Genomic DNA, 19,002 nt, shown 5'->3' on the forward strand with positions numbered 1-19,002 from the left:
AGGGCGCAAAGTATTCGACAAGTGGGCGTCAAGTATTCGACAGGTGGGTGCCTAGTATTCAACAGGTGGACGCCATGTATTCGACAGGTGGGCGTCAAGTATTCGACAGGTGGGCGCCAAGTATTCGACAGGTGGGCGCCAAGTATTCGACAGGTGGGCGCCAAGTATTCGACAGGTGGGCGCCAAGTATTCGACAGGTGGACGCCAAGTATTCGACAGGTGGGCGTCAAGTATCCGAGAGGTGGGCTACAAGTATTCGACAGTGAGCGGCTAGTATTCGAACAGGCGGGCGCCAAGTATTCGAACAGGCGGGCGCCAAGTATTCGACAGGAGGGCGCCAAGTATTCGACAGGTGGGCGTCAAGTATTTGACAGGTGGGTGCCTAGTATTCAACAGGTGGGCGCCAAGTATTCGACAGGTGGGCGTCAAATATTCAACAGGTAGGTGCCTAGTATTAGACAGGTGGGCGTCAAGTATTCGACAGGTGGGCGTCAAGTATTCGACAGGTGGGTGCTTAGTATTCGACAGGTGGGCGCCAAGTATTCGACAGGTAGGGGTCAAGTATTCGACAGGTGGGTGCCTAGTATTCGACAGGTGGGTGACAAGTAATCGACAGGTGAGCGTCAAGTATTCGACAGGTGGGAGTCAAGTATTCGATTTGATAGGTGGATGTAAAATCGTCTAATAAACGAGTAAGCGTCCACCAGTCGCACACTTGTTGGCCACCAGTCGCACGACTAGTCAACCTCAAAAAGTATTTAATAGTCGCTCATTCGTCGCAAGCTGTCGGGAGCTAGAGGGAAGTCCGTTGTGTAGAGGGTTTGAAGAATTCTATGCGTACGCCTGCGCTACAGCTTGTCCCTCCCAGTGAAAGTTGCTGCCTAACGCGTCCTATAAAGGTTGGGTTGACGATACGTTCACTGATTATTCCAGTTATATATGTATTTTCATTCACTGTGTCTATTACAGTTTCTTAAGTCTGAGGGTACAGACGCGATGGCGGAGTGACTGGCAACATATGACAACTCTTGTATTTGAGGTAGCTCGTGTTAGTGCAGTGAATGATTCCCTCCCTCGTAGAACTTGAGCATCCTCCCCTTATTTGTAAGACGAAGGCAAACCGTTAGCAGCGCCAAAGGAGGTTTGTTAACAAACACAGCTGACAACTCAGTGTTAATCACTGTCCCTAAGACGCTTAAGTTCTTGCCTTGTAGAAGAAAGACAAGATTCTTTTCAATTATTGTTCTCCTGTTCGTCCTGAGAAATACACCATCTACCATAACACGAATCCATCGTGCTATATGCTGTCTTCCCTTTAATTACAAACAAATCCCCTCCCTTTATTTACAAAGTCAGCCGGCTTAGTTTTGCTTATAATAAACAAGGGGGAGAGCGCTTTAGGATGGGAAGGACGGAACGTCCCGGTACACCGGGAGGCGACCTGCATTAATCGGTGAGGGAGTGAGTTGCTTGCCCGTCTGGCAGCCAAACACTATCTACGGTAAGACTGTTCTCATGTGTATGTGATTACACTATAGAACACGAATTTTGTTTTTAACAAGCAACTCTTTTCATTACAAAACAATAGAAAATGTTCATTATTCCTTTCAAACTTTGCTTCCGTGGTTTCTAGAATGATTTTTTGCCCCAAAAAATCTAAATTTTACCATTTTTCCAGATGCTGTCACAAAGAACTACTTTGGTCTTGTCTTGATGAATTGACCACATATGTAGCAAAATGCATCTGGAGAGTGATTGCAGCCTCGTGATGCTATTTCACCTCTTGTGATGTGTCTTCTCAGGCAGCCAAAGCAGGACTGATTGGTGATCTTCAAGCCCCTGCTTTTATATTGTCAAGCAGTACTCTAGAATATTCTTAGTCTTTCTAGAATGTGTTCCAGAATGTTCTCAATCTTTCTAGAATATTCTTGAACCTACTTTAGAATATTCTGAATCATTCTAGAAAATTCTTGTACATTCTAGAAAATTTGATACTTCTACATATTTCTACTGTATTCTAGAAAATTCTAGAATATTCTGGAAATGTTTACATTGAATAGAATATTCTAAAATGCTTCAGAAACTTCTAAAAGTGTCTGGAAGAACATTCTGGAAGATTTGAGATTTCTGAAATGTAAGCAAATTCTTCTAAATATGACAAAATTCTTACTAGATCTAGTCACTTCAAGAATTATCATATTAAAGTTGAAAATCTTTAGAACACTTTATATTCTTTCTTTTATTATTTTAACTTATTTGTAGCATTTTAAAAGCAATTAGATAACCAACTGAGATTTTGCAAAAGTCTTTACCTGACATGAAAACCAATAGAAACTCATACTATAATGAAATAAGGCAAATATGTAAATCCATTGTTCTAACCTCAAAAGCAAAGTTTTAGGATCAAAATAACTTTTTAAAAATTTTGTTTAGATGGAAATAGCTGGAAAATTATGGTCTAGGGCCAAGGACAAGACAAAAGTGAAATTTTGTTACATAATGTTATTTACTATTAAATAACAACCAGTGTCACAAGTCTACTAATACATCAAAAGGAAAAATTAATCAATGTTTGTGTTCCTCAGGGCCCGGCACACACAGAGAGGAACAACTACACGCGCTCTGGAAGCCTTACCGGCATGAAATTACATTAATTCACAGCCACTCCTCACTACCAACCGCCCTCCACTTCTTCCAACGAAGGTGTGGTCACACTACCGAACTAGTTTCTTCTTACTGACAATTTTATATCGCTACGAGGCTGTGTAGGACACACAGCAAGCACCTCTACCACTATCACAGTGTGTCCTCTTGAGGTTGGAAGTAACTTGTGTTGCATCAGTAGAAGGTGAGCAGTCTGACATGAATCTAAGATATAAAGAATACGTGAAAAAAAAAATCAAGACGCTGCCACATTCTCTGACCTACTGTCCGGTTGCCGTACAAAGCAGGCAGTCTTTCACTCTCGGGCCTGCATGTCCGCATCCTGCATGAAAGACACGCCCCACCGCCACGTATTTAAGCAGTTGTTCTCCTGGCGAGGGCAGCAGTGAGACCTGTGCTAAAGGAGCATCATGTCTTTTCTCAGGGTAGGAGAACGCTTGGCCGCCGCTGGGAAATTGCTGACCTGCTGCGTCGTGTTGTGGCGTCCGGGATGCTCACGGCTCTTTTTTCCTTCCGCCAGGTTGTCGCCCTCATCGCCCTCGTGGCCGCTGCCTCTGCCCACCCTGATTCCGGTGGACATGGTGGTCATGCCGCCCCCGTCCACGCCCATGAAGCTCCCGCTCAAGCCCCTCCTGCTGGTGGCTACGGCTACACTCCTCCTCCTCCCCCACCAGCGGTGAGTGCCCTGCAGCGAATTCTCAGGGACACTGATGACTCAAACCCTCACACCTCAGCAACAAAGAATAACCTTCCAACTCTCTCTCACACCAGAAACCCGAGTACTCCTTCGACTGGGCGGTGAAGGACGACTACGCCGCCCTTGACTTCGGCCAGCACGAGACTCGCGATGGTTACAACACCGATGGTAGCTACTACGTGTTGCTGCCCGACGGCCGCGTGCAGAAGGTCACCTACACTGTCCACGGGGACGGCGGCTACGTGGCCACCGTAGAATATGAGGGCGAGGCTAAGCACGATGCTTACGGCAAGCCCCCGGCCCCCGTCTACACTCATCCCCCTGCCTACGAACCTCCGCCCACACCTGTCTACGGCCGCACCTAACCTGTACCAAGAACTACCCAGACAACGTCACTCTGCCCTCTAATCTGCATTTACTTCTTTTCTCGAAAGGCCTCTATTTATGTACCTGTATAACAAGAAATGATGTTAAGTATTATTTTCCATCCATGTCTTTTCTTCTCCTCCTCCTCATTCCGTACATTGCACGCTTTCTTACCCCCGAAGCTCGTGCAGTCAGTATGTAGGTGTGCTTGAGACACGTGGACGAGAATAGCTCAAGTCAGGCGGCCTGACACCACAAACGATCGTGACTCGCAGATAAGTATATTCATGGCAACGCCTCTCCTGGTGGCTTCTCATATTGAAATCTGATGGTGCGTAGTACTGAGAATGTAAAGCTCTCTCCCAATATATGTATTGAGATTTGATGAGTTGATTGTGACCTATGTGCTACTTTTTATCTGACGGTCTGCTCATTACAGTGCTCAGGCCACACAGGTGTGTACTAGATAATATAATAAGCTTCTCTTATTTCTTCTTCTAGTATTATGTAGAGGTGGCCAGGATGCAGATAAACTCATAGTAAAAGCAACTGCAGATACATTAATAAAACAGATTTGTACAAGTGATAAATATGTAAAGTCGCCAGGAGCCTCATGTCCAACCCTGAGGCCTGGGTGGACACAACCAGGGGTGGCTGCTGGGCCGGCTCGGGTAACGGCCAGGGCTGGCGTTATCTGGACTGTACAAATGATAAATATGTGAAGTCGCCAGGAGCCGCATGTCCAACCTCGGGGCCTGGGTGGACGCGTCTGGGATAGTTGCTGGGTCGGCACAGGTCACGGCCGGGGCAGGCATCCGGAAGACAAAGCGGTGAGGGCTGACCTCACTCCCACGTGGTGATAGCCGAGGCGGCCAGAGGCTGGCGTCAGGTCCAAGGGGAAGGGCGCGCCATGAAATATGGGCGGAAAGTGTGTGGCCGTGTGTCCCCACACTAGCACAGGCGACGCACAGCGAGGAATGCCTGTAATGCATCACATTTCCGCAAGAGTGAACATACAAAAAAGTTGCAAAGAGTAACGTGATGAGGCTTCTCTGCCGCGCCATCCTCCTTGCCCGGGGCGTGAAGGGGAGGCCGAGGACGCGACTTTCGGCCTTCAGTAGTGGGCGGCGTTTCCCGCCCCGAGGCTCACCTGACGTCAACGAGGCGGTGGCACATCCCAGTATATAAGGTGACGCGTTCCCCTCGGTCCTGAGATCTTACCACCCATAGTCGCCATGGCTCTCAAGGTAGTGCACAACCACCCACCTCCGCCTCCACGCCGCGATGTCGTGTTTGTTCCAGTGACTCACGCAGCGGCCATAACTCTGGCTGGCCTTTCTTACTCAGGCTTTCCTAATGGTGCTTGTGAAGTAATGATCAGATGGAAGGGGGTGGACTGGTGCAGTTCTTCAGAATGTCTCTGTTAAGGACAGATATAAGAGACTTAAAATATGAGCAGGAATTAAATCTCTAGGTCGCCATCCTGAAGGATTGGCGCAGCCATTCTTCTTAGGAACAGACTAACAGCAAGAATGAAATATGTGTGTGTGTGTGTGTGTGTGTGTGTGTGTGTGTGTGTGTGTGTGTGTCATGGCACCGTTAGCTAGTGTTGACATCCTCCTCCTTCAGGTTGTCCTGCTGTCAGCCCTCGCGGCCGCCACTCTTGCCCGCCCCGACATCCCTCCACCCTCTTATGGCGCTCCCGCTCCCTCCTATCACGCTCCGGCGCCCTCCTACCACGCTCCTGCCCCTGAGGTGAGCACTCTCCATGCCTTCTTGGCGAGGCCCGTCGCTGACACTCCCGCCGTCAGCGTTGTGTCGCGGACACGTTCGCTACAACCTTCTTTCCTCCTCAGGCGCCGCCCAAGTATGACTACAACTACGCCGTCAAGGACGAGTACTCTGGCAACGACTTCGGTGCCCAGGAGGCGCGCGACGGCTACGACACCCAGGGATCCTACTACGTGCAGCTGCCCGACGGCCGCCTGCAGAGGGTCACCTACACCGTCAACGGCGACTCAGGCTTCGTGGCCGAGGTGACCTACGAGGGCGAAGCCCAGTACCCCCAGGAGAGCTACGCCCCCGCCCCGAAGCCCTCCTACGTCCCAGTCCCAGCGCCCTCCTATGTCCCCGCCCCAGCCTATCAGTAATGCCCGACGACCCTCCCGGCACTCCCATGCCATGGCTATTTATTAAACTCGACATAACCTCCACATGTTTCTTTGCTGTCCACGCAGAGTGACGGGCGTCCTTTGAAGCCACATAGCAAACCTAACTAAACAGCAACAGTAACTTCATTTCATGCTCTGGTGCCTGTTAGGATACATATTGTTGGGGTTCTAATCCACAACACTATTTCCAGCGCAATGGTGAAATGAGGGAGAAAAAATAAAAACTGCCTTTCTTACACAAAAGCTGCTTTAAATTTAGAGGAAGTGCCTTGTAGTCACGAGAAATGGTCTTGGGTTTTGACAAAAATTTGTGACAAACCCACGATGTGCAGCTCTACCTGTAGAGAGACGGTAGGCCTACCTTTAAGTTCACTTCATGGCACTTTTGTGTTTGCTCCAGTCTACAAAATGCCCCCTCGCTTCACACCCTCAGCAGGACAGCTATGATCGAATGTGACATGCAGGGGAGCAGCTGGCTGGAGCAGCAATGCACCGGACATCGTCAGATGGTGAGGTGCGGCGGGAGTTGTGTAAGAATGCGTAAAGGAGGAGCAGGTGTGTTAAGGACTTGTGTTATTGTATTCAGAAATCAGTTTTATAGTGTCATTGCTGACATGGGACTCTTTACTGCATGGCCGAGCAAAGGCACTATTATGTTTATATTTCATTATCAATATTATGACGGGATGAGGTGAAGTAATAACGACCATGCGGTACACGTTAAATCTGACCCGTGCCGCGCCTCGCACTGCCTTCCGAATAACTCGCAAAGAACAAAATTATCTCAGAATTTTGTCATATAGTGTAGTAGGTAGAAAGAGGAAGGTAGAAAAGCATGAAGCAAACAAAGAAAAAAGTACATGGGCGGAATAGTGAGACAGTGGCAAATGGAAGTAAGGCTGGACATCTGCTACAGTCCACCCGAGAGAGAGAGAGAGAGAGAGAGAGAGAGAGAGAGAGAGAGAGAGAGAGAGAGAGAGAGAGAGAGAGAGAGAGAGAGAGAGAGAGAGAGAGAGAGAGAGAGAGAGAGAGAGAGAGAGAAAGAGAGAAAGTGACATTTCATGGTCGTCAGCGTCTGTGGGAACACGGCATCTAGGTAAGCTACAGTGTAGTAGCATATGAACGAATTATTTGAAAATACTGTGAAAATATACAAGAAAAGCGTTAATTAAGCATCTTTTCTCACCACTTTTAAGAGACCCAAGTAGAATCTACTGGTGTTTTCAGTGGTGGTTCCGTGATTCTTGCAATAGTATAACATGCTCTACTGGAATATGCGCACTACTTTTCAAGGATTTTTTGTGTTTATATTCAAAGTTTAACAGGCTCTAGTGGAAGTACCTAAGCCTTTCAGTCGTTTAAATTTTAACATTGCAGTGATGGTTTAACGCTCTAGTGAAAGATATCTGGGTTTTCAGCCTTCTTTTAATGACCACTTTACTAAATTTAAAGGGTGCCGTACTCATGGAGCGTAGGCGATGGGCATGCAGCGTCGCCCTGTGCAGTTTCAGTATATGGAGGAGTGTGACCCTTTCCTTTCTCCGCCGCCTTCAAACTTCTCAGTCATTGCAGACCAGTAATCGGCCGTGACCAGGATTCGAACCCGAGACTTCGTGGGCTGTATAGTCTGACGTGTAGTAATAGACTGGACTAATAGTTTTATAGGGTCTAGTGTAAGTTATTGCGATCTTTATGATTCTAGTGAGGTCAACGAGGAGTCTGCACAACCAATAAGAAAAACACTGTGAACAAGACAGATCATCTCTGTGGCCTCGAAAACTATTCCTGATGAGAATAAAGCATTTTAACATATGAGTTATGGTGAATTATAACAGAGGAAGGCATTTGTATCCCTCAGTGGCAGTACATCACACGGGACACCGCCTGCCGGGACGTGCGGCGGCCTGGTGACTTCTCTCTTAGTTTGGTGACGGTTCACTCTTACTGGAAAATTGTTGTTTAGGACAGACGGCCGATGGCAGGCAGGGAACATGTCATTATTGTTATTATTATTATTATTATTATTATTATTATTATTATTATTATTATTATTATCATCATTATTATTATTATTATTGTTGTTTATTGTTAGTTATTAGTTATTATCAATAATAGTACTAGTAGTACTACTAGTAGCAGTAGTAGGAGTAGTATTCGTAGTTGAGGTAAAGTAGCAGTAGTAGTAGTAGTAGTAGTAGTAGTAGTAGTAGTAGTAGTAGTAGTAGTGTCAGTAGCAGCAAAATTATTATTAGTGGTAGAAGTAGCAGTAGTAGCATTATAATGAATATCATCATTGTTAAAAACAATCTAAATCATCGTAATTATCACAACCACTACGTAACTCTCTGTTGAGGAGCCACGCTGTGCAGCATTGTATTGCATATCCTGGGTGATGCACACGAGGCCAGGTAAGGGGAGAGGAGGCCAACAATCGGGGAGGGCCGGGATGGTGGTGCCTCACTACAGATTAATGAGCGCGCACACGTGTCAGCTTGCCGCAATATTGAAAAATATTAACACATAAGCTAGCGTTAAGGAATGAAGGGATCTGACAGAGATGGTGTAGAGGACCAATTCGGAGGAGCAACTTACGGTTTTGTTCGATTTTCATTTCATCAGTTGAATATTCAGGCCAGTGATCACCCGACAGGTCACCTACATTTCCACATCTGTGACCCACCGCTGTCTGACTGTCATGCAAAACAGTCAGTCTTTCACTCTGGGTGGGACCCGCCACCATGGGAGGCAGGTCAAAGCTGCGGGTACTTAAGGTGGATCCCTCTCAGCTAGTGCAGCAGTGAGACCTGTGCTTCGGAAGCAAAATGTCTTTCCTCAAGGTAGGAGAATGCTTGGCTGCCGCTGGGAAATGATCTCTGAGCCGTTGGGTTCTGTTGTGGTGTCCAGGATGATCACGGCTCTCCTTTCCCTCCGCCAGGTTGTCGCCCTCATCGCCCTCGTGGCAGCTGCCTCCGCCCGCCCAGAGTCTGGACATTCCGCCCCCGCCCCGGCTGCTGGTTACGGCTACGCCCCTCCTCCTCCCCCACCTGCAGTGAGTCCCGTGTAGCGAGTCCTCGACATACTGATGTTTCACATCCTTACACCTCATCACCAATTGCAATTCATTCCCTTTCTCTCTCATCAGAAACCCGAATACTCCTTCGACTGGGCCGTGAAGGACGACTACGCCGGCCTTGACTTTGGCCAAAATGAACACCGCGACGGCTACAACACCGAGGGCGCCCACCACGTGCTGCTCCCCGACGGCCGCGTGCAGAAGATCGTCTACAAGGTAAGCAAGGACGGCGGCTTCATGGCTACCGTGGAGTACGAGGGCGAGATCAGACACGAGCCCAAGGGTTACGGCAAGACCCCGGCCCCCGCCTACACTCAGCCGCCGGCTTACAGACCCCAGCCCACACCTGCCTACGGCAACGCCTAATTCCCCGAACTCTCCAGATGAAGTGATCTGAAACCTGCACAAGAGTCTCTCTCTCATCAAATATTTTACTTCTAAGTAACTTATTATTTTATTTGTGCTAGTGAATTAAAGCAGCAGTAAAGGATAACCTCGACTGTTTCTTAAACTCCCATTCCTCTTCCTTCTCGGTTTCTCTGGTGTTCCTTCACGTGGCAGTTTTAGGCTCAGGGAAGATTAGGATCTTTGTCATTATCGCTTCCATTTTTGTTTTTGTTGTTATGAGGAAACAACGTGTACACCAGCGATGCCTGTTCCCACTGGCCACACACACACACACACACACACACACACACACACACACACACACACACACACACACACACACACACACACACACACACACACACACACACACGCACGCATGCACGCGCGCACACACACACAAAACATTCCAATCAGTACCATTATGACCTCGTTACAGCACCGTCAAATTACCAATGACTCGATCCATCATCACCACAGATCACCAAGGTTACCCTCACAACACCTAAATGAATCTCTCCAGTGAGCTCCGTATGACGCAAAGAGGCTCAAAACTATGTACCTTCCTCAGACTGACCCCGGCACTCGCAAGATTGTCAATGTAATGAGATCTTGAGATTGTCAATGTAATGGGATCTTCAGTAAGTCTGTCTGTCTATCAGTTTACTTACCTACGTATCTATCTATCCACCTATCAATCACTCACTCCATCCGTCAGCTAATCGGTCAATCAGCCTCTTACACGCCACGTTTCTTCCAGCCATCACCAAACATTTCTACATTCTGGTTACATGTAAAGTACAACTATTTTTTTCACTAATATTTTAGCTACAACTTTTCTTTCTTTCTCTAATACTGCAATTGTAACTATCTTTTTTATCCAATACTGTAAACTACAGCTATTCTTTCTCTAATACTGAAAATAACTCAAACTATCTTTTTTCTAATACTGTAAAGTAATATTAATTCTCTAGTACTGTAAACTGCAACTGTTCTTTCCCTAGTATTATATCAACAATTATTCCTTCTCTAATACTGTAAACTATAACTGTTTTTCCTCTAATGGTGCATAGTTAACATAGAATACTGAAGTCATATCAAATAACCCATTTACAATTTTAAAATATGCTCGTTTGAAATCCACTTGTGTTAATTTGCATCCACGTCTTGTATTCTTTCTCTGAACTGAAACAACGTCTATCTCTAACATTATATATGGTGCAGAATAATGTTCTTAAATCAACCTAAATATGTTAAGGTCTGTTCTAGTTTTATTCTTCTTTTAAAATGTTTTTCTCTAATGCATAAGTCAGTGTAGTGTCCTTAAATCAGCCAATTATGCAAAGGTTTGTTCTTTTCTTCTTTCACATCTTTCAATGCAGGACAATATTAATATTCCCCACAAACTCTTAGAACTTTCAAGACATTTTCCTTTCTCCTGTTGCCTCCTGAATAAATATGTAGATTAGAAAAGACTAATTCAACTTCTTGTTCTGTCTTTCCTCTTTTGTAAATCCATGCAAACATTTTTATTTTATAAAGCTCTAAGTGTTACCAAAAGATGACCACAGTGGTAACAAATTCATCTCCTAATATTTAATCAGTGCAGTTTTCTCAAATGAAATTATGTTAGTCTGTTCTAGCTTACAATTCATTTTCATTCATTTGTCCAGCGTGGCATTGCGATCAAGCAGCAAATTACTAAGCACAACAGTAACTCGAGATAAAGACGCGGGTTCAGTGCTGATGAAGACACCTCTTCCCTAACTGACTGCATGTCTGCCTCCCTGCCTCACTCTCTGCCTGCCTCCGTCCCTAAAGCAGGGTTCGTCTTGAACTTTATTATGCAGAAGAAAAGGAGGAGGAGGAAGAGGAGGAGAAAGGAAGAGAAAAGAAAAAATAGAAAGATATTATGCAGAAAAAAAGAAACAGGAGGAGGAGGAGAAGGAAAAGAAGAAAAAGAAAAGAAAATAAAGAAAAGAAGACAAAAGATGAAAAGAGAAAAGAGATAAAACAAGAAAAAACAAAAGATAAAAAATAACAAAAGAAAAAGAAAAGTAATATAAGACAAGAAAAGAGAAAAGAAAAGCGTAAAAAAGAAAAAAAATGAAAATAAGAATAAAAATAAGAACGAAAAAAAAAAGACAAGATTTTAACAATGAATACATTTACATACACATACAATCACAACTATATAAAACAACAACGTCTGACGGATACAAAAACCCCAAAACTTAAATACCTTCCAAGCAAGATAAACCCTGGAACTTTCTACCTGCTTCTCTATTTTCTCCTGCCTATGACTTGAACTCTTACAAGGAGGAGGTTTCAAGACACTTATCTTTTAATTTTTGACCATCGCTTTTTGACTGTTAGGGAAACCTGCACCTCAGTGGGCCTTTTTCTTTTTTTTTCTTTATAGTTCTGATGCCCTTGGCCGATGTCCCACTTCCTTTAAAAAAAAAATAAATAAAAATATATCTGCCAAACTGGCTTCAACACACGAGAAACTAGTAACTACACCGCGCAAGAAGATCAGAAAAGTCCTAACCTAACCTGACCTAACCTAAACTAGCAACTACACCGCGCAAGATCAGAAAAATCCAAGAATTAAACGCATACCAAACACTTCTGCCAGATTGTCTCCGAAAGCACGACAAACTAGCAACTACACCATGCAGGAAGACGTTAAGAAAAAACTTGTGGCTTTAATAGAGAAATGCAGCCCATATAACACCACAATAATGCACAGCAACAGCACTTCCAATCTTCTAAGAAACTCGCCTTCTAACAGAGAGACCTTCATATGTCACCTTTCCTTTGGTATATGCGTGCCGAGAAGAAGGAGAGAGAGAGAGAGAGAGAGAGAGAGAGAGAGAGAGAGAGAGAGAGAGAGAGAGAGAGAGAGAGAGAGAGAGAGAGAGAGAGAGAGAGAGAGAGAGAGTAATGAAAAACTAGGTATGGAGTGGTTCAAGAAAACTGCTCTTGAAATATCTGCATGAAAACGAGACTTTCATAATAACGAGATACAAAAGAAATGCAGAAGGAGGAGAAGGAGGAGGAGGAGGAGGAGGAGGATTAACAGTATCAGTGGTAGTAGTAGTAGCAGTAATAGTAGCAGTAACAGTAGTAGTAGAAGTAGTAGTAGTAGTAACAGTAGTAGTAGCAGTAGTAGTAGTAGTAGTAATTAGAAGAAAAAAAGTAGAGCGAGGAAAATACAAGGGCACATCACCACACTCCAGCACCATCACCACCGTCACCATCACAAGTAAGGCATCTGTCATCACAATCGTTATTAGTCACAATCCTTATTACTGATAGCCACCACCACCACCACAACCACCACCACCCGCTTACGCCAGGTCAAATGCTGGGGCGAGAGGTGAATGCGCGCGCACACACACACACACACACACACACGCACAGGTACTCGTACAATGTTATTCTTTCCCTCCACGATTGAGGCCTTTCATCTCCTGAATATTTACCTTTCATAATCTCTCTCTCTCTCTCTCTCTCTCTCTCTCTCTCTCTCTCTCTCTCTCTCTCTCTCTCTCTCTCTCTCTCAACTATTCATCTACTTTTTCATTCTTGTCATCACCAATTTCATCACAATCATCATAACACTCATCACTGTAATTCCAACTATGACTAATGTTATTGCACCGCCATCATCACTATTATCACTTCTATTTCTGTTATCATCATCATCATCAGAATCATCACTATATTTGCCACTATGATTAATTTTATCGCCACCACTATCGCTATCATCACCATCACCATCACAGTCACCACTACACCATTACTATTAACATAACTGCGTCAGCATTCATCACCACCATCACCATTACCACTATCACTTCCACCATCACTTCTGTCCAGACAAGCACACTCACCATCGTTGCGTCTTACACCACCACCACAACCACCACCACCACCACTATCCCGTTCACTATTAGGAAACATTATAGACATTAAACTTACTGATCTTTTCCTTTTCTTGTTTTCTACCTCCTTCTCCGGCTCCTTCTCCTCCTTTTCTTCCTCTTCTCTCCTTTTTTCCTTTTACTCCTGCTCCTGTTCCGCCTCCTTTTATCTCTGTTTTCTTCCTCTCCCTCTTCTTCCTCCTCTCCCTTCTCTTCCACACACACTTCATAGGAAACCACAAGCGTTATTTGCTTTCTGAACCAAGTAAGACAATAATAGTTGTGAATACCATATAATATAAAAAGGAAAGAAAAAAAAAAGCAAGCGTTATACAACTTCCACCCAAATAGTTCAAATTTGACATTTATTTACTCATGTGTCTTTCACTTTAAGAAATCAACACGAAAACGTAAAAAAAATAATAAATAAAGATTATATATATATATATATATATATATATATATATATATATATATATATATATATATATATATATATATATATATATATATATATATATATATATATATATATATATATATATAAAGTGAGAGAGAGAGAGAGAGAGAGAGAGAGAGAGAGAGAGAGAGAGAGAGAGAGAGAGAGAGAGAGAGAGAGAGAGAGAGAGAGAGAGAGAGAGAGAGAGAGAGAGAGAGAGAGAGAGAGATGCATCGTTCTAAGCACCAACAAACACACACAGTCAGACAGACACACAGACAGACACGGATAGACAGACATTCTCTAAACAAGAATAAAAAAAAAGCACAGATGCAACTTTCTAAGCAATAACAGACAGACAGACAGACAGACAGACAGACGTTCGCCAGACAGGAAAAAATACTTATGCATCGTTCCAAGCATAGACAGACAAACGAACAGACAGACAGACATATAGAGAGTGGTAGGCAGACATTCCCCAGACATGACGTGACAAAATACTCTCATGTGAACGAAACATAATATTCATGACACACGCGTCGATACAACAACAGCCATAACCGTATCAGCCCGCCACTCACTTTCACTGTGCTCGGCGGTTTCCATTCATCCTAAGCCTTCTGAACTGCTTCCACTTTCCTTGTAAACCCTGACAACTGATGGACTGCCGAAAGATAAGACTTCGATTTCACCATTTTCATTTTTTTTTTTTTTTTTTAATGTAAGATGTGCACTGGCCAAGGAATACAAAACTTTACATAGAAATGGTCCACAATAGCGATTAGATAATTTTATTCTGAACAGCACTGTATGATAATATCGAGTTTAACATTTTCATAACTATGGGATGAAAAAAATAATGTCTACATTCTCATCCACTACAATTACATCTTTATTCACTCTGTTCTGGACAACAATTTAATTTTTGATATCAGTAGAAGAGTTTTACATGTTATCATTGCTAAAAGAGATAAAAGTCACATTTAGTTCCTCATCCAGTACAATTATATTCACTCTTTTCTTACTAGCAATTGGCAATTTCATGAAGTTTGTGAACTGTCTGCAGTAATAAATGAGTTAAGAAAAATCCTAAACACAGTAAAAATGAAAGCTATACGTTAATCAACTTTTGTCCGTGAGTGTACAAGTCCATCACCCGCCACGCAAGGTGAGAAGGGGGTGGCCGAGGAGAGGAGATTCTTAGACAATTACAAGGAACTGACAGCTGTGGAGGCGCCGCGTGACATGCAAGACACCCCATCACACCATGTGTACATCTCGCCGCCACCGCTACCCTGATCATACCACTGGGTCTCTTTACCTGGCCTGGAGTCAAGAGCACTGTAGACTGAAAGTTTCGGGCTGGCACCTTCTTAACTCTTTCGCTACGACATACAACAGTTCATAATAATCAATTTTATAATTTTTGGGACTGGCACCTCAATTGGTCTTTTTTTCAGCATTTTTGTAGTCCTTGGACAGACTCATATGAAAAAGAAAGATTTAAACCCTTGTACGAAATATACAAGATCTGTAAGAAAGAAAAGGAGGAATGAAGGAATAAATTGCAGGTCACTCCGCGGAACTCAAATCTCGGAACTCCAACTTTACTAACCGTGTGTTCCGCTCAGTGGGTCACTCGAGTACTATTTTGCTTCCATTAACGATGAAAACTAGAGCAGCACGTCAGCGATCAGCAGGGAGGAGGAGGAGGGAGAGAGAGGAGGGAGAGGGAGAACATAGCATCGCCTGCCGCTTACCATAAGGCTGCCACGCTCACTCCAGTCCAGTGAAACCTAAAGTAATTGACCTCTATTACTGAAGACAAACGTTTCACTCAACAACGCAATTCCACTCTCGCCGCATCATTCTTGCACGTGAGGAAGGACGGGGATCTAGAACTTGCTCTTTCCTTCTCTATACCTAACGCGCCTCAGCCCGCGGCCCGCGTGACGTCACCGTGACTGCGGCATTTCACGGTATATAAGGCGGCGCGTCCCTCCTCACTCATCACAAGTGATCATCCTCAATCACAGTTACCATGGCTCTCAAGGTAGTGCACGGCCAGGCCTCGGCAAGCACACTTCTGTCTCAACACTCACGAGGCTTTTACGGGACTTACGGAACTTTTTTTTTTTTCCTTCTCACGGAATATTGCTTCATACAAAAATGGTTGTCTTTATCTACACTTCGTGTATAACTTATTTGCTGTCAGAATGTTCCAGTGCACTAAGAACTAGTACACATAGAGCAATGCTGCAAAAGTGCACTGGACGAAAATACTAGTGACTGTGTTGGTCATTCTATCAAGGTAGTTTTAAAGCAAGTCATCATAGAAGTTTACCACCACGCTGACCAACCAGTCATCCTGTCTCTTGAAGCAGTGCCTCACTGGTTACTTTTCATAGAGCAGGAATATTTGATTTTTTTCTTTTTACTATGAAAAATGTGAGAGAAAGAAAGTAGACAAACAGATCTTACGCGCTAAATTGTATAGATTACTGCCAAATTTTGAGACTTTCGTGTTTCTCAGTTTTACTTATCTCTCTCTCTCTCTCTCTCTCTCTCTCTCTCTCTCTCTCTCTCTCTCTCTCTCTCTCTCTCTCTCTCTCTCTCTCCTAAAGAGTCACGTCTACCATTCTCACTTCCCTCCTTCAGATCGCCCTTCTGTCTGCCTTCGCGGTCGCCGCCCTCGCCCGCCCTGACACTCCCCCTGACTCCTACCACGCCCCCGAGCCATCCTACCACCCGCCCGAGCCAACGTACCAAGCCCCTGCTCCCTCTTACCGCGCTCCTGCTCCTTCCTACAGCGCTCCTTCTCCTGTAGTAAGTAACTTCCCTTGCTTCCTTAAGGAGAATGTAAGGAGAATGCACACGTCAGGTGCACTCAACTGTTGCCTTGTCTCGCATTCTCAAACGCCTTGTTCTTTCGTCAATATTTATAAAGGCCACAGATATAATTGATCGGGTTCTCATAGGTATATTTCTCCATTGCTAATGTAGAATCCTTGTCTTCTTTTAAGGATTGACACCTTCAGTGGACCTTCCTTTCCCTTTTTTATTGATCGTACCCTTGGCCACAGCCACTCTTACATGAAAAAAAAAAGTCTTCATAAACCACCGAATACGTCTCCTTGTATGTGAGGCGAGTCGCTGCGAACACTCCCGGACTTGTTTCGTATTGGTCACGTTCTTTACAATGTTCTCTCTCCGTTAGTCGCCGCCCAAGTACGACTACAACTACGGCGTGACGGATGATGCTTCCGGCAACAACTACAATGCCCAAGAGACGCGCGACGGCTACGACACTCAGGGATCCTACTACGTGCAGCTCGCCGACGGCCGCCTCCAGAAGGTCACTTACTACGTGAACGCCGACTCAGGCTTCGTGGCCGAGGTGACCTACGAAGGCGAGGCTAGGTACCCCCAGCAGAGTTACGCCCCTGCCCCCTCCCCCTCCTACGGACCACCACCCACCCCCGCCTACCAGTGAGACCAGACACGATATACTATTAAAGATTATTTATTGAAGTATACCCTGGCATAACCTGCACCTGTTGTTTGACTGTTACCTGTCCATTAGTGGTATAGAGAAGTGTGGTAGGTTGTCCTGCAGGAACACAAAAGGAACACAAAGAAGCCGGTCTATTGGCCCTTACGAAGTTGTTCTTGATGGGATACACGTCCCAGAATGCACTCGCAGAATATTTAGGGACATCTCAAGGCTCAGTACAGCAATGCATACAAAAGACCGCAGCATGTAGCGTGCATTCCTTCAGTGCACAAGACGCTTAAGGGCCGCATTTGCAAACGTTTCGGCGTCTTAGTCTAATTACCTTTAGCAGGCTCTAGTGAAAGTGTTGACATAACTCTGATGGCAAACTAGTAAGGACTCTGCACATTAAACAATCTGCAATGGAAATTATTCGGTTGTTTTCAAGAGTGTTTTCCGGAGTCTTGTGATAGTTCAACAAGGATTTTCCATGCACCACTGATTGGATAAAAACAACACTAGTAAGAACCCAACCAATCGTCTACGTGGGTTTTGAAAATAGTCATAAAGAAGAAAAGAACTGCTTAAGAATACGCAACTGAGAAACACGAGGTAATATATGGCAGCTTTCATCAAGGTGACCTCCCATATATTCCACCGATACCCAGATACAACATCCAGATAAGCAAACTTCCTTCACATGACGTAGCAGAAGCAGGATCCTCTACAAGAGAATCAAGCATGAGAGGGCAAACAAGAGACAAAAGTAACGCCATTACCAGTCTAACAAATAATATAAGGATAAAACTGATGGTTGAACAAATTCATGATAACTATGTCTGTATTTTTTATCCCTTTGACTGCCACTTGGTACACCTTTCCCTAATTAACAATCACTCTGAGACATCTTTACTTATACAGCCGCATCTAATTTTTGGACTGGAAAGAAATTGCAAATGTTTTCTTTTCATGGCTAACTTTCTTGAAGATGCTTACAAAGGCTTCACGCATTGCTTCTGGTGCTGCGAATTGTTTCTCTCGCAGCGATATTTTCATGAGGACTATTACAAATTTTTTTCTTGGATTTTCATGTTTTTATTTTTTTTATTTTTTTTTCGCACTGATGGTACGAAATTCATGTTGAACGTCTCCTAGATTCAGTAATTTCTACATGAGCATGTTTAAAGGAGTCGAGGTAAGAAACCAAAACGTTTGTGAGCACAGTCATTGATTTCAACATACAATCATTTGCCTTCAGAAAGAGTTGTATAGTTTTATGTAAGAAAGAGTACTGCATAGTGCCCTGAAAATAATAACGTCCGTCTCTGTTTCAAGGATACATGTCCTTGGCGGCACGTCATAATATTAGTGTCATAGAATTAAAACCCATATTCAGAAACCATTCGCTCTCTCACCACATCTATTTTCAAAGGCCATAGAGATGATTAGCCGGGTTCTTAAGACTGTTTCTCCTGTTATTAATGTAGAAATCTTGTTAATCTATCACTAGAACTTTAAAACACCCTTAAAAACTCCTGTCACTTCAACGAAAACCATTTGAAACTAGTGGAGGTGCGACGAAACAGATGTGCTTTACAGTATGTTTCTGAGTAAACGATACATGGTTTTTGATGAAGTTATAGTTGTGCCGTTGTGATAAATCATGGTTTCCTTTCAATAATGTTAGATTCATTTACGTGAAAAATTCCTTCCAATAATTACACTCAAAAACATAGAGGAACATCAATTTGTGACACAAGCATTGGAGTGGTGGCGAGTCGTG

General features: G+C 44.1%; 4 protein-coding genes across 4 annotated transcripts; all 4 read left to right on the plus strand.

Moving 5' to 3' along the window:
• Nucleotides 1-2,946: 2,946 nt before the first annotated feature.
• On the plus strand, nucleotides 2,947-3,848 carry LOC135113262 (cuticle protein 7-like). The gene is made up of 3 exons (XM_064028472.1): nucleotides 2,947-3,089; nucleotides 3,185-3,340; nucleotides 3,436-3,848. The coding sequence occupies exons 1-3, from the start codon at nucleotides 3,075-3,077 to the stop codon at nucleotides 3,724-3,726; spliced, it is 462 nt and encodes a 153-aa protein (XP_063884542.1). The 5' UTR covers nucleotides 2,947-3,074; the 3' UTR covers nucleotides 3,727-3,848.
• Nucleotides 3,849-4,319: 471 nt separating this feature from the next.
• LOC135113263 (cuticle protein 21-like) lies at nucleotides 4,320-6,004 on the plus strand. Its single transcript, XM_064028473.1, has 3 exons — nucleotides 4,320-4,974; nucleotides 5,357-5,482; nucleotides 5,584-6,004. Exons 1-3 carry the CDS (start codon nucleotides 4,963-4,965, stop codon nucleotides 5,875-5,877), a joined length of 432 nt encoding a protein of 143 aa, XP_063884543.1. The 5' UTR covers nucleotides 4,320-4,962; the 3' UTR covers nucleotides 5,878-6,004.
• A 2,574-nt stretch (nucleotides 6,005-8,578) lies between these two features.
• On the plus strand, nucleotides 8,579-9,461 carry LOC135113264 (cuticle protein 7-like). Its single transcript, XM_064028474.1, has 3 exons — nucleotides 8,579-8,735; nucleotides 8,834-8,947; nucleotides 9,041-9,461. The coding sequence occupies exons 1-3, from the start codon at nucleotides 8,721-8,723 to the stop codon at nucleotides 9,335-9,337; spliced, it is 426 nt and encodes a 141-aa protein (XP_063884544.1). The 5' UTR covers nucleotides 8,579-8,720; the 3' UTR covers nucleotides 9,338-9,461.
• A 6,257-nt stretch (nucleotides 9,462-15,718) lies between these two features.
• Nucleotides 15,719-17,276, plus strand: LOC135113258 (cuticle protein 19.8-like). The gene is made up of 3 exons (XM_064028465.1): nucleotides 15,719-15,779; nucleotides 16,385-16,552; nucleotides 16,944-17,276. Exons 1-3 carry the CDS (start codon nucleotides 15,768-15,770, stop codon nucleotides 17,217-17,219), a joined length of 456 nt encoding a protein of 151 aa, XP_063884535.1. The 5' UTR covers nucleotides 15,719-15,767; the 3' UTR covers nucleotides 17,220-17,276.
• Nucleotides 17,277-19,002: the final 1,726 nt, after the last annotated feature.

Source organism: Scylla paramamosain, chromosome 25 (genome assembly GCF_035594125.1).
Source record: "Scylla paramamosain isolate STU-SP2022 chromosome 25, ASM3559412v1, whole genome shotgun sequence".
NCBI lineage: Eukaryota > Metazoa > Arthropoda > Malacostraca > Decapoda > Portunidae > Scylla > Scylla paramamosain.

What these genes read in the sequence shown, in the direction of transcription:
- LOC135113263 (XM_064028473.1), top strand. An exon ending in ACCACGCTCCTGCCCCTGAG is followed by an intron (nt 5,483 to 5,583) that starts GTGAGCACTCTC and finishes TTTCCTCCTCAG; the next exon opens with GCGCCGCCCAAGTATGACTA.
- LOC135113262 (XM_064028472.1), top strand. An exon ending in CTCCTCCTCCCCCACCAGCG is followed by an intron (nt 3,341 to 3,435) that starts GTGAGTGCCCTG and finishes CTCTCACACCAG; the next exon opens with AAACCCGAGTACTCCTTCGA.
- LOC135113258 (XM_064028465.1), top strand. An exon ending in ACAGCGCTCCTTCTCCTGTA is followed by an intron (nt 16,553 to 16,943) that starts GTAAGTAACTTC and finishes TCTCTCCGTTAG; the next exon opens with TCGCCGCCCAAGTACGACTA.
- LOC135113264 (XM_064028474.1), top strand. An exon ending in CTCCTCCTCCCCCACCTGCA is followed by an intron (nt 8,948 to 9,040) that starts GTGAGTCCCGTG and finishes CTCTCTCATCAG; the next exon opens with AAACCCGAATACTCCTTCGA.